General features: G+C 35.0%; 1 protein-coding gene across 1 annotated transcript; it reads right to left on the bottom strand.

Annotated features, from left to right (window-relative positions):
* Positions 1 to 4,388: 4,388 nt before the first annotated feature.
* LOC132307092 (uncharacterized) lies at positions 4,389 to 10,754 on the bottom strand. The gene is made up of 5 exons (XM_059804756.1): positions 10,504 to 10,754; positions 9,696 to 9,926; positions 7,369 to 7,454; positions 5,577 to 7,263; positions 4,389 to 5,154 (listed from the first exon to the last, which is right to left on the bottom strand). Exons 2-5 carry the CDS (start codon positions 9,856 to 9,858, stop codon positions 4,466 to 4,468), a joined length of 2,625 nt encoding a protein of 874 aa, XP_059660739.1. The 5' UTR covers positions 9,859 to 9,926; positions 10,504 to 10,754; the 3' UTR covers positions 4,389 to 4,465.
* Positions 10,755 to 15,076: the final 4,322 nt, after the last annotated feature.

Below are 15,076 nucleotides of genomic sequence, written 5' to 3'. Positions count from 1 at the left end.
CACACCCATAATAACTCTCAATGGCGCAGAAACTGTGGTCGAGTTCAAGGACATCTGGACTTGTAATGTCCAGGCTGCTGACATTGATAACAAACAACTGCACTCTTATCTGACCCAGCTGGCATAGGAGTGGTAGGAGCAGATCGTACAGACAGCTGTCCCTGAAACTGAGATGAACCACCCCTGTTGCTCTTCTTGAAGGTCCCTCTGAAAATGACCCTGCATTCCTCTTTTTTTTCCACTGTTCCCTTCTTGCATCTTTATCTTTGGCCTCCGCCTCTAGCATCAATGCTCTTTCCACTGCCTCAGAATAAACCTTGATACCCTGTGCTATTAACAACGGCTTCATCTTGTAGTCAAGTCCGGAGATAAAATTTCGAACCTTATCAACTTTATTACTCACCATTTCTGGAGCAAAACGAGAGAGTGAAGTAAACTTGTTCTCGTACTCCGTCACTGACATATTGCCTTGGATAAGGCCAATAAACTAATCATTTAACTCCCACCTCTTGGAGGCAGGGAAATACTTCTCATAGAATAGCTCCTTGAACCTATCACAACTCATCTCTTCAATCTTATACTGATTTGTGATAGATTTCCACCAAAACTTGGCATCCTTTGAAAACTTGTAAGTGGCTAGGATGATTTTCAAGTGATCATCCGTCACATCCATAGAAGTCAATTGAGTTTCAACTTAGTCATCCGCTTCCATTGGATCCGCACCATATTCGAACATCACTGGCATTAACTGAGAAAACCCTTTAATAATCTTGAGACATTTCTGTGCTGGCGTCTCCTTTACCTGAACTACCGGTTGTGGTACCGGCAGCGGTATCGGCTGGGATGTGTAGCAATTGTAGCCCTCAAGGCTCTCTGCAACAAGCGATTCAATACTAGTTCCGCCGAACTTTCACCCTCTTCAACGGGTGCCTCCACATTATCCTTCCTTGTAGGAACAACTCTTGGGGCAACAAATCCCTAAGAAGTGTGTCCTCATCAACTGGCTCCGCCGAATTAGAGCTAAAGTTCTCGCCAACATCACCCCTTGTTGGCCTAAGGCCAACTTCCCTGGGTTCCTCACACCGTGACATCGTTCTATAAAATAAGGAAAATAGTTCAATAACGATAACACTAAGGTCCAACCATGAACAACTCAACACAAACGTATATTATATTAACATTTAGCATGCAAAACTATGCAATGAACACATTAATATAAGCATATAAGCATGTAAGCACGTAAACTAGTAAACAGTTAAGCATGCTTTTTTTTTTTTTTTTTTTTTTTTTCATATAGCAAAACACTTTAACAATTAATCACATAAACTATGCAAACGACTTCCCATGCAACCCTATGTAGGCCTCTACCTGTCGTCCTAATGGTTTTCGAACCTTCGCTCTGATACTAAATTTGTAATGACCACAAAACTGAAACCATTAAAAAAAAAAAAAAAAAAAATGGCATGACCTCCGCTAAAAATGGTCTTACAACAACCTGTTCAAATGCATAAAAATGCAAATAATACATTCCAACATCCCTTTCATCCATTCATCAGGTCTCAACATAGTTCATCTCACGGTGGAGCATCCACATACCATTTAATCCAAATATCGTGATTACAGTCCCAACAATACATGGTTAAGATCTAAAGTCCATGTCTTACAACGTTTAAACCGCTTATAATAAAATTACAACCCATAAATATAATTACAATAATAAGAGTTCACAAATCTTTATACCAAATATAACAAACTAAAATTTTACAAAAAAAATAGGACTTAAATACAAAAATAGCAAAACAATCTTCTAATCCAATTTAGGCTTGTGGTGGAACGTCATCCGCCACTTCTTTCCCGTTCCCTGAAAAAATGTTAATTAAAAAGGGGTGAGCAAAATTGCTCAATAGGTGGTGCCTAAGACACACCTCTTGTATCCCCATGAATTCAAATAAAGAATAGGACAATAGGAGTCGGGGTCATACTATGTTGGGAAAGTACAACATTAAATCCAATCTCAGCATACACAATATGATACTATGAAATGCAATACATGCCGATGTCGCTCCCCATTTTCAACATTCAAATCCATCACTTTCAAACTGTTAATATAACCAGCCCTTTGGTGACCCCGCAACGACACAAGAGAATGATTAGCTAGTGTCCCTGACCCTTGGTACCCCCGCGGCGTCATTTTGGGCCCAGCTAGCTCAACCACGCTAGGGCAATCTCCCTAGTTCCCTCTAGGTTATATTAACATACCGGGTCTTTGGTGACCCCGCAGCGACCAGGTTTTCTCAAAACCATTTTAATCAAAACTTCTTCCCAAAATTTCCCTTTTTCATTTCAAATCACATTAATCCCATTTCATGCACAATACTAGTGCATAGATGCATCATGCCATGTCCAAGTTCATCATTCTATAACTAACTCAAACTTAATTAATATAGCATGATTCACAAGAATTTTCAAGTAAAACTACAATATGCTTTCATACAATCGAGATCTAGCATGATAGGCATATAAAAATCAATATTTAAACATGCTCTTCACATGGGTCAATTAATACCCATAACTATACATCAACGTATATACAACAACCAAGTAATTTGTTAGATTTTACACAAATTAGTCATGCTAGACAATAATTCATAAAGGATTATGAACTTTATACATTACAACACAATTATTCTAGGATAATTATCATCAATTGGACAAATTAACAACAATTACATGAAATCAACTCACAAAGGAACAAGAAAATGTAGGTTAGAGACCCCTACCTCAATCTAAACCAAAAGCCCTAATTTTCACCTCAAACTCTCAAAATGGGTCCAATTTTCAGACTCCCTAGAGTGGCCAAAAGCTAAAATTGTTGGTATGGATTTGAAGATTTCGTCGTGGGCTTCAATTTGCCGCAAACGGCATCCAAAATTTCCAAGAGATGAGTAAGAAATTAAGAGTTGAAATAGTAGAAAAATAATAAAAGAAGAAAAGCAAGGAAAGACAGAAAGAGTTCAGTCCCGAAGCTGAAGAGAAAATGGCCACAAAATGATACTTGGTGATACAAAATGTGTTTAGTGCTTTATGGGGCCCACTCAAAAAAAAAAACAAATATCCCTTTTATACTTTTGCATAAATTAATAAACATTACAGTTTATACAACAACTTCATATTGTTTATACAACAACCACATTAATCGTTATTATGAGATTGTTGCACTACGATATAATGATATAGTGTGTAACACTAGTGATACATCCAGGTCATGTGTTCCATTCGAATTCGTTAGATATAACCCCAAAAAAAGATAAAAAGTGAAGAAGAAATCTTGGCCCAGCCCAAACAGAACACCACTATGACCCATCCAACTATCTGGCCCCCAAAGGATTAAGTACAAAAATGTGGACTGTGGTAGCCATGGTTCCAAGCTCCAAAGACAAAGAAAAATGTTAATCACCATCAACTCTAAAACTTCTCTGTAGAAAGATTAAGATGATATATATGAGAGTCAAAAAGTCGCGAATTAAAACTTCAGTGTCACCCTCACGATTTAGATTAAAAATATATACACACATATACGCAGACATGTTAAAGGATATAAATATTAAAGTTGCACCTTCACTAAAAGTTTATACTTTCCATAGCATGTAATTGTTAACAAAATTATGTAAAGGAGCATTTACTGAAATGTTTAAGCTATTTAATTGTTAATTAAGATAATAAGGCAAAAAAAGAACTCCTTTGTTCATTTGAACAAGATCCCAAAACAGAGGAGTGGTCTTCTCCAATGATGTCCCTTTCACAAGATGCACATATGACTTTTGAATAAGCATATAAAGCAGAAATAGTATCTTATGCAGAAACTAATTGTAATACCATTTGATTACAACTTTACAATAGTAGTATTAAAAGGCCTAATCTGCAAAATCACCATTCTACCGCGAAGCAGATGGCATACATGCTGCCATTGCCACGGCACAGATTGCTGCCGCGTCACTACTGCAGTTGCTTCTTTTGCGACCAGCAACCATTAGTAATTTTGAGAGAGGAGGCTGGTTGTTTCAGCTTTCAATATATATCTTAAGCTAGAGTAAAGCATGTTAATTTATGTCCCAATCAGAAGATACATGCATTGAGGGGAAATTTAAATCACCACACACATTTCTGAAGAAAAATTTCCAATTACCTTAAACACATCAAACTAGAAAAGAAGACAAATGGGAAGAAGAAAATCTCATTAAAAAAAAAAAAAAAAAAAACCTTAAAAAATCCACAACTATGGAACTGATTCTATAGTTCCAACTTCCAACTATAACTACAATTTAAACCCCCTACCCAAACACACACACACACACAGACACACACACGAGAAAGAAAAAAGGAAAAAAGGAAAACATCAATGGGCATACTAGTTACATACAGTGAACAAAGCAAAATTTTTTGTACAAGGCTAGCCTGACTATTCTCAACAATCTTCAGAACGTATAACTTCTTCCAAAAGTTCGTCAAAAATCAACTCCTCCAGCTCGAGTGCCACACATTCAGTTTCTAATTGGAGGTTCATCCAATCATCACCCTTTGCCAAATCTTGAGCCACATAAAAATCCAGTGGCTGCTCTAAATCTGGCCTCGAGCTCAGGGTCCTGTTAATGCTTGCCCAAACCTCCTCAAAAACATGGTTTCTCTGAGGCATTGGACGGATGTGACAACTGAAGGACAAGGCTCTTGGGTAGTAACAGAATGATTTATCAAATATCTGAAGTAAAACCTCGTTAACTAAATCAAACAGAAGCTGGCGATGACAAGAAGCAATGATGTCCTCCTCGGAGCACTCTGGTTCATGAGGGAGGCAAGCCTCCACTTCCTCAAAAACTGAAGGGTCCAATGGCTGCTGGTCTGGCATGTGCCATGTTCCGAGGAAGGCATCTCCTGTGAAGCCTGATTGCTCAAGAATCTCTCTCACATAATTGAAATCAGTATCATCCTCTGTATATAATTGAATATGTCTGCGACTTTTAGCACTTCTGCTTATATTTTCAAAACTCTTGGGGTTTGTTGTCCTGCAAGACCGTGATAGTGAATCTGTGCCGGACCTGTCTTGTGAGTTGACTGAAGACTCATCCTCATTGAAATAATCACACCAACTCTCCAAACCTAATAAGATGTAACAGAAACAATTTATTGTTACTTCCAAGCATACTGAAAACTGCAAAGAAGTTTTAAGAATCTGTCTTAAAAATCAGAGCGGTTTGGGTAAATTAGTACGGGAGTGTTAAAAAGACGCCATAGCGGACAATTTAATACAACAAGAAGGATACACATTTCTATGGTAACATGTTCACAAAGATGAATTTTTTTGAGAAATATCTTAAAAACCAAATTACTCATGCTCCTTGTTCAAGTTTCAACTAATAAGGAAATTTTTTAACAAAGGACACCATTAAAAATTCATTATGGCTTGGAACTAGGGAAAAATTAGTTTGCCAGCACCTGTTGGCTTATAATTAGCAAATATTTAAGCACGACATGAAGTATAAATACAGTGCATTGGATAAGAAGTGCATTTAGCTGATTACCTTCAGAGATTGAAAACTCTGCAGAGACGGTTTCTTCTTGTTGGAAACAGCTTTCAAGAACTGAAAAAGGAGTTTGTTGTTGAAGCTTATTGCTGGCATTCTCTGCAAAATTTATTTCCGGTTCATTTTGAGTATTGCTTTCCCCAATTGTTGGTCCATCCATTTTCTCACTAAGCCCATCCATCCTAGCAGTCCCTTCATCATCTATCCCCACTGTTATACTGGCTAAACGTTCCATTCTTGGACTACTATCACTTCTTTTTACTGTATTATTTAGACAGTCAGTCTCTTCATTAGCATATAGTGGTACATGTTTCTCTTTACTTATAGGAAGGCCTTCTGGCTTTAGTTCATTATGACTACCACTTCTTTCCACAACAGTCCTGATTGGCATCCCTGAAAAATGGGCATCACAAGATACCTCATTCTGGAGGAAACGATAAGAATCAAGATGAGGTAGAGAGTGAATCCTTCTGAAGGATATTGAAGCATGCCCATCTGATGGAATTGCATTCTCATTCGTCAACTTTAAGCTCTTAGAGAGATTCCACTTGGCCTCTCTGCTGAAGCCATACTCAAACAACTGATTATACCTATTCAGTGACTCATTTAGGGAGGATGTTCTTTTGTGTTTACTCTTGCTGAGATCACAAACAGAACCATCAGTTTCACAGCTGCTGGAACTGTCTTTACCAACTCCTATTGTACTCTCTTTCCACCTTTCAGTTATCTCTTTCCCACCCAAGGATGCATCCAAGGAGGTGAAGCTACTCTCATTTCCACTCTTCTTGACTTCATGTTCTATTCTCTGCTTAATATGTTTCAAAACATCCATGACAATCTCATTACTTCCTTGGTCATCCAATTCACGTGTCGAACCCAAAGAAGAGATGCTTGTTTCTTGATTTAGCGCACTGCCTCGACCACTATCATCGGCTATCACTGGCCCAGACTTTGAATAGAGGTCCTTCAAAAACTTGGATGCAACCAAATTAGGTTCTTGAGTACCAGCAACCAATTTCTCTCCTTTTGGAAAGGCCCAAACTTCATTCTGTTTGGAGTTTCCAATGTGTGAAAAATTAGCTGCAGGAAATGACCCTGATTTGGTTAATCTTGCTTGCATATTGGAAGCCTGCAGGCTGTGGAGGCAGTTTGCAGTACCATCATCTGTATTCTGTAGAATTTTGAGGAATAATTCCTTCTTTACGTTAAATATTTCCAGAACATCCAAGTAGTCCTTAAACTCATTGTTTGAAGCATTTCCACTGAGCTGGTTAGCTTCCATGAGCTTCTGGTTTTCCAATATTTCCCTTGCTTCCCCAGAATTATGCTCCAAGCAGTCCACTACATTCTTGGTAATAGAGACATCAAATTTTTCATTGCAGCTAACTGGCAGGACATTGGCCTTCGTCTGTGCTGGATCCTGCAATCTGGTGGCACTTGTGTAACCATTCTTATGACGGGAAATAATTGGATGCTTACAGCCAGAGTATTTTCCAGGGCCGTGATCTAAAGATTCTAAATGATGGATTGAATATGTTCGTTGCAGCCGAGCTCCTGTAGGAAAGTGTGAAGACTGTTGCTTGCAGTCTTCTTCTCGAGACATCTCTTCACTAATAAATGCTTTTATGCGAGCTTTGAGAGAGCTTTTATTGGTTGAGCTAGTTTTTGTACTACTCTCATTGACCTGGCATATTTCACAGTAAAATACTGTTATTTCATTTTCTGTTGCATCTTAGAAGCAGTTGTGACTTCAAGATTATTTTAGATTGCAAATGTCAAATGGACTTACAAGGAAGTGACTTGCTTCAACATCCAAAAGTTTTTGCACTTCACCAGCATCATTGGCAAAAAATCTTGTTCTTGGACTTCCATTGGCTATAAACAAAGAGAAGCAAAAAATCTAATAAATATTGAAAAACAGGAAAGTGAATATACACATTTTATATAAGGATAAAAAATGATGTACACCCTTTTCAACCTTGAGTTTATTGAGGATAGGAAGTGGAAAAAAACATTGCACTTCTCAAAAATAAAGTACAAATGAAATGGTTTATAACATCCTGTAAGATCAGTAAAGCATTGGAGAAATCCTACTTTATATGTGGAACTATTAGGAAGGTAAATAGTTGCAGACAGTTGATCTTTTGATAATTTAACGTAATTGAAAAAATAAAAATAAAAATATCAGAATATAAAACAAGAAAAAAGGTGCCTCAATAGGGTCTATGCGAGCACGAATTCATATTAACAAACTAAAAAGGAAAAAAAAATCTCCAAACACGAATGGCAAAGAACAGATAAAAGTCCAAATATGTTATCAGCAACATAACTCACACCAATCTTTTCTGGAATTAAACATGCACCATATAGCAAACTGGGCACTTCTCTATTCAGTAGGATTTTCAGGGATAGTGAAAAATTATTTACATGATAACTGTAAGTCTCTATCCAACTCCAGCTATAATTTTTTCCTGTCTGCCATCCGATGTGCTGGAACAGTTGCCGATAATGCTTTGTCTTATTTTGAATATATTATGTACTTTAATTTATGATTACCTCTTTTTTGACATCATTGTCCAAATATATGAGCAATAAAACAGTTCAAAGTTCAAACCAAAACCTGACTCTTTTAGGGTCAAATAATGGAATTTTAGAAGCATTGAAATGCTACAAGATGAAATATAATGTTTGAGAAGAAGTTTGACTGAAACATGCAGTAAAAATAAATAAGCCACATTTTAGGTTAAATTTGGCCTTTTCTCCTGTTCAGATAAATGGCAATTTCCTGACTCCAGTTGTTTCTCAAAACTGCCAGGATTCTGATGTGTCTTTATGAAACATTAGTAGTATGTTTTTCATTCATTCCACTTGAAAGTAGAGGAGATACAACTAGAGCTAAGCTCTTGGCGGAATTTTGTTGCATACTCCTTCATAAAGTCTAGTGGCTCAATATACCGTTGATTATGCAGACAAGAACCAGAGTTATCCATATTGCCAAACCTTTTCAAGAGCAAGTTATTTGTAACTTTCTACCGTTGAAAATGGAAAGCAAGGCTTCCACCCAAAAAAAATAGGCACACATGCTCATACACATGTCCACCTAAAACAGGGCAATGTTAATATGGATTTACATGCTACTGAAATTGAAGAATAAGTTTTCAATGTAGAATTAAGCTCCATCTTGTTTTCAAGAGTTCCCAAACTTCCTGAGCTGAGAACACAATTAAGAACCAAAGCTCCTATATCAACCTAGATGGATAGAAATAACACCACCTATGGACATAATGTAAGAAAATTTTCTGCCATGTGCGGAATATACATTGGAGAGAGAAAAACTAACTACTTTAATGCACGTCGGTTATTAAGTTGACAGGAACCAAATAAAAGAAAATAAAAGTATGCGTGATGTCAAAATCAAGATGAATCTATGAGTCACATAAAAAGTAATCTCAGAGGCATTCCACACTTTGACTTCATTTATATTAGATACTAAGCATTCAAAGACAGTACTTTTTAACATTTTAAAGAACATCTGCATATTAGCTCAGTCAAATATGAAACATAATTTTTAAAAGAGATGTTAAAACAATCATGAGGAAACTCCTTAATTTCCCTATTTATGGACCTTAAACTATTTATCCTACCTATGACCCTTCTTAGAATAAAATTTTCCTCACTTCATCAGTGCTGCCATTGACCACAAGATGCAATTTTAGGCTTGAATGTTGTAGCCACACCATGGCCGCTTTAAATTCTCTTTCAAAAAATTATGATTTATGATTTATAAAATCAACAGGCTTCTGGGAAACATTGTAACATATCTCAAAAAGAATCCAAAGCAATCATGCTCGGGCAACAACAATCGAGCCTCCAAAATACATCACAAGGCCATTGGTGTTATATGAAACTCGAAATACCACATGAAGACAAGCTATGAGAATACTAAATACAAATAGATGACTTAAAAAACCTTCGAATTTTCTGTAGCTGAGATATTAGTAACTCCATCTATGTTTTTGACAGGTTGTTATGAAAGCAACTAAAGATTTAAGTTTCATATTACTTTAAAAAAAAAAAAAAAAAAAAAAACACACTGCTCGAATTGAGACCGCTTACATCTGGTACGTCTTCGTCCATAATGCCTCTTGTGGGGAAGCATCTTTTTGACATTATGGTTCCAATGATGGTAGTCAAGAGCATGAATTATGCCCCACATGCAGCCTGGTTGATTATCCACAAATTCATCGCCATTGTTTTTGCTCCACAAGTGCTTTCCCATTTATACCACAAATCAATAATCCTTTATAACCCGATTAATTCCGGAATTCAACCGCTAACTTGTCCAACCTGATAAGGAATCATACACCAAATAACATGTGAATAAACTATTCCAATAGCCAAGCACAAACAATTCACATAGTAAACTTTAAAATCATCAACAACCCATGTGTTAGAAAGCTTGTTAAATCTCATTGAAAACAAAAATCAAATACCATGTGAGCAAGATACTAGAATCAACAAAATCCCAACTTGTCCAATACCCATGTCTATAAACTGTTAAACTTTGCAAACCCTTTTCATTAATTCCTTTTTTTATAGTAGACAATTGTTTGTAAAGTTCTATAAATAAACATAAACATGTTCTGATTAATTAATTTCAATATATGGTCGAAAACGAAATAACTAATCAGAAAGGCTCAAACAAACATATTCACCAAGTGTCAGCTCAGTAACAACACCCTTCAATTTGAGGATTAAAAACACACACACACAGAGAAAAACAGAGAGCTATCAAAGAATTACTCTGAATTGGTAATATGTTCATATACCAAAATCAACAAAAAGTGCAAAAACCAATACCAAAAACTATAAATTTTGCATTATACAATTTTAATATAAAAATAAAAGTAAGGAAATTTAGAACCTTTGAGTTGAGAATTGGGTGGTGAAGCGAAGGCCTGTGGAAGAGGTAGTTTTTGGCATGAGAAAGCTTGAGAGTTATGGAACAAGGTGGAAAGAGAAGACTGGGTCTCATTAATTTTGGGTTGAATATATAACTGAAAGTATTAATGGTACTTTTATGACTAATATTTATAACATATGGTCAAGTGGGAAAATTTAACGTGTACGATAACAAGAAGAAAGAAGAAGAAGAATGTCGTTGTCATCTATGTTCCTCTTTGAAGAAAGACTAGAACAAGCAGACGCCAAATATCTTACGCGCCTCTTTACCCGTCAACTACTTTCTCTATCTCTCTCTCTCTATATATATATATATTTATTTATATATATACACATTATTTGTGTGTTTGGAGGACTTGTTTGGGTGGTAGGCCAACAAATAAAGAGTCAATGGAGTAATTAAATGATGAGATTAGATTACCAAACAGTGTCAGACCAACTACCATTGGCTCAGTTGGTTTTAGTAGTGAGCTTTTAACAAAATAGTAGTAACAAATTAAGAAAATTATTATTATTTTTTTTTTCCCCTAAGAAAATTAATTTAGTCAACTCTAGTGGAATAGGATGCTAACCATGATGAGCATTTGATTTACACATATACTATCAAGATAGACAATGATATAGCTAAATATGGAGCCAAATATAGAGAAGCTATCCTATATATCTATATATATATATATGATAGTATATGTGCAAATCAAATGCTCATCATCGTTATATATATATATATATATATATATATTTGAAACGGTCACAACTATGTGTGTGAATTAACCTGCAAACTATCTACATTCAAATACCCAAATAAAGTAGGTAAAGTAGATGATGTTGTGTTTTAATGTAAGTTATAAATAATCTATTAGCCGTTTTTTAGAATTCATGGGGTGATCATAATATAAAAGTCAATTCATTTCATTTAGTCAACCAAAGCTGGGACCATGTAAGTGACACCTCCAAAGTACAGGTCCCCTCTTAATAGCAGTACCCGATATAACTACCACCAACAAGATGTGGCTTTAAACATCTAGAAATAATTACACTGATTTTCCTTAGTTTTGAAAAATTATATAACTACAACCAGCAAGGTGTGGCTTTGAAGATCTAGATAATATTACAATGATATTCCTTAGTTTTCAAAAATTATAGAAATCTTTCCTTAGTTTTCAAAAATTACATTGTCCTCCTTTGTTAGTGGGGTATCAAAACACCCGGTACCATCCTGTATCCTCCCCGCCTCACCTCGCGCCCGACCCGATCAGTGTACAGTGGTTATGCAAGATTGTTAAATGATTTTGGGCAGCGCCCGACCCGATCAGTGTACAGTGATTATGCAAGATTGTTAAATGATTTTGGGTAGGGAGGGGAGTTAGGATTGAAAATCCCCGTAGTTGCGGGACGGGAATGAAAAAGGTCACCCAACCCCTTAGGAACAGACCCATAAATTTGTGTGGGGGGGGCAAAAATGAGATTTTTTTTATAATTTTAGGGCAGAACATTAAATTTTCATAGGTATATAATTTAAAAAATGAAAAAATGGTGGTATATGATACTAAAAAAAAAATCAGTGAATACAAATAGAATATGTATCTGCCACTCCCATTCCACCCCATTTATGGTGATAATTTGTAATTTTGCTCTTAAAATTTTATTTTATACTATATATATATATAAAGCAAAACATTAAGTTATCCTATTCCAATGGCTAGATTTTCTTTTGTATTATTCATACTTGAGAAGTGAGAACCACTATGTATTTCTCTAAGAATTTGAAATTTCGTTTCATTATTTACATTGGTAATACAATTACAAAAGTAATTAATCCCCAAATCCATCCCGCCCTACTCCATTCCGTTTAATAAATAGTTTTGGTCAAGGGTAGGGGAATTATGCTAATAGGGAGTGGGAATGGGGTTGATATCCCTCACGCCAAACTTTTTCCGTTGCCATCCTTATCCGTTAACAAGATATAGGAAATTACTCTTTTGTCCTTATTATTCAATTTATGTTTAGGTACAAAATATTGATCACAGAATGTGTGAGAGTTGGCCTTAGAGCATGATGAAGAATTCTTCATGTAATGGAGTTTGTTATCTCAGAATATACATGCATACAGATAATTGAGGACATTTCGGTCCATGCATTTTCTGTAACTTATGATATAAATGTATATTCATAATATTTTCAATGGACAAACATGTCTTCACAAACATTTCAACGATCAAGTAGTCATCTAAAAGTTAATAAAGTGATGACATCTGTGTCATATTGTATTGTTATAAATGTGTTAATTAGAGGGGATGGGAGCAAAAATTTTAAAACTCAGGAGAAATTTTTATAATTTAGTATATTTGGTGAGAAGATTAGTGTGATTATTTCACATATCTATGGAACAATATCAAATTTTAATCCAATTTTTTCAATTAATTAACTTTTTATATTTTTTGGGATTAAAATCATAAAACTCCATAGTACTATAAAAACATGCATAAAACCCCAACACAATTTAAAAAAACACGGAACTAACAAAATGTATTCTATTGCCTCTATATCTATGCTCGACCTGTTGAATAAATTGTGAAATGATAAATTTGATCTTACTATTTAATGTTATTTGAAAAGTTAAAAATTATTATTTTAAAATTACAAAATTACCCTTTTCTCTCTAAAACAAAACCCATCAAACTCACCAAATTGCTTCAATCTCAGACAATCTTCAATAAATTACACTAGTCTTTCTCACTAAAACAAAACCCATCAAACTCACCAAATTGCTTCAATCTCAAACAATCTTCAATAAATTACACTAGTCTTACAAAACACAAGCTAACAAGCCGAGTACTTGGCTAAAAGTGAGCTTCGTGAATGTTGCAGACATGAGCTTCAGGAGGAGAGATCCGCCGGAGCAAATCGTATGACAGTATATGGACTGCCGGAGGTTCTTGAAGACCTGGCTCTATAAATCTTGATAGTGCTTCTTGTTACTTTCGAGCTCCAGAAGTGAGAGGATGAAGAACTTCGATATTGAGTCTAAGGGCGACTTGGGTAAGACTAACCCGTGCAAGTCGATTCCTGTTCAAAAATTTTTACTAGAGTGAGTAAAGTATTCGAGACCATGGAACTTGACTGGGTTTAAATTTTAGAGTCCCAATTTAAATATTAGGATGGTTTATAACTTTTATATTTAAAATTAGATTATTAATAGTATCATTAATCGTGTATTCTTCAGATGATATCATATTATTGTTATAAGATTTCATATTGTACAAGTGAGTGAACATAACGTTTTATTTGTTTTAATGTTTATTTGTTAGGAAGTTATTAAAATTTGGAATAATCTTATAAACTCGAAAAACTAATCAAATCCATACGATATGACACAGGATGAGACGTGATGAATTTCTTACAATTTAGGCTTCACACAAATTAAAGTGTTAAAACCTTGAATTTGGCGTAAGCTTACCTTTGACAGCCTAACCCGACCTATTCCCACCCAGTCTTCTCATCCTTCTTAGAATGCATGGTCTCGCAGAGCCTAGCATTATTTTTAATTCTTCATTTTTCCAATACCTTTATTTATAAGCTCAACACAGGGATAGAATTGTAATTGTCTTTCTTTTGATAAGTAACACATTTATTTGTGTGAATTATTAATTACAAAAATTCATTTAACTAACTCACTTTCAAGAGAAGTTGGACTATTTAAATAATTTAAGTTAATCAATTAAAGTAGTCTTAGACAAGTGAGTTTAAAATAGTTAAATAATTTAAGTTAATCAATTAGAGTAGTCTCTGACTAGTTGAATAATTTAAATTAACCCACAATTCATTCTGTGGTTGGTTAAGTTACTCATTGTACAGGCTCAATTGAGATCTTTTATTGATCAATTAAGGAATAATTTTACTTCTTAACCAATCGAACAGTGATTGAACCATACAATTTATAAGTTAGTAAAAATATGTATTTAGGGTAAATAAATGTATTTAGTTCCTATGAGTAGTAAGTAGATAATTGTTAGGATCAACAATAATTTTATGAGTATTACTTAGTGACATAATTGATAGATCGTTCAACTTTTCAAATAGGTATATCGGTCTTCTTGACTCGGTCAAATAAAAAAACATTAAAAAATAAAAAATAAAAAAAAAGGCCACCTTTTTCATCCTGTATACATGTGATTTTGAACTAGTCTATCACAAGCAGCATTTGCACTAAAGCTAGCACCAGTTGTAGTATTCAGCCGATGATTCAAAGGTCATGATATCAATTTTTTTTTTTTTTTTTTTTTTGTTTTTTTTTTTACTTAGCAATGGTTAGTGGGGTTAGGAGTTGGTACTTAGAGGGGGAAGGGGAGGAGTTAGTAGTTAGTAGGATGAATGACTCGAACACCGACACTCACACTAATCTGTGAGGTTCGCCCACCACCTGGACTACAAGGCACATCCTAATATCAATGAAAACACAAGTTTTAAACTTTTTTGTAAAGATAATTATAATTTATTAAAATCCCATATTACATGTTACTAATTATTCATAC

The sequence above is a fragment of the Cornus florida genome, unplaced genomic scaffold (genome assembly GCF_030987335.1).
Source record: "Cornus florida cultivar Cherokee Brave unplaced genomic scaffold, ASM3098733v1 CherokeeBrave_3.0.0_Hap2_Chr05, whole genome shotgun sequence".
NCBI classification, from domain to species: domain Eukaryota; kingdom Viridiplantae; phylum Streptophyta; class Magnoliopsida; order Cornales; family Cornaceae; genus Cornus; species Cornus florida.
Note: the sequence above shows the minus strand (reverse complement) of the source record. Positions and strands in the feature narration are given on the sequence as shown.

Excerpts from the sequence above, each read along its gene's own strand:
- LOC132307092 (XM_059804756.1), bottom strand. The coding sequence starts at position 9,858 with ATGGGAAAGCACTTGTGGAGCAAAAACAATGGCGATGAATTTGTGGAT. Across the intron at positions 7,264-7,368 it reads TTGAAGCAAGTCACTTCCTT|GTCAATGAGAGTAGTACAAA; the intron begins GTAAGTCCATTT and ends GAAATATGCCAG. Across the intron at positions 5,155-5,576 it reads AGAGTTTTCAATCTCTGAAG|GTTTGGAGAGTTGGTGTGAT; the intron begins GTAATCAGCTAA and ends ACATCTTATTAG.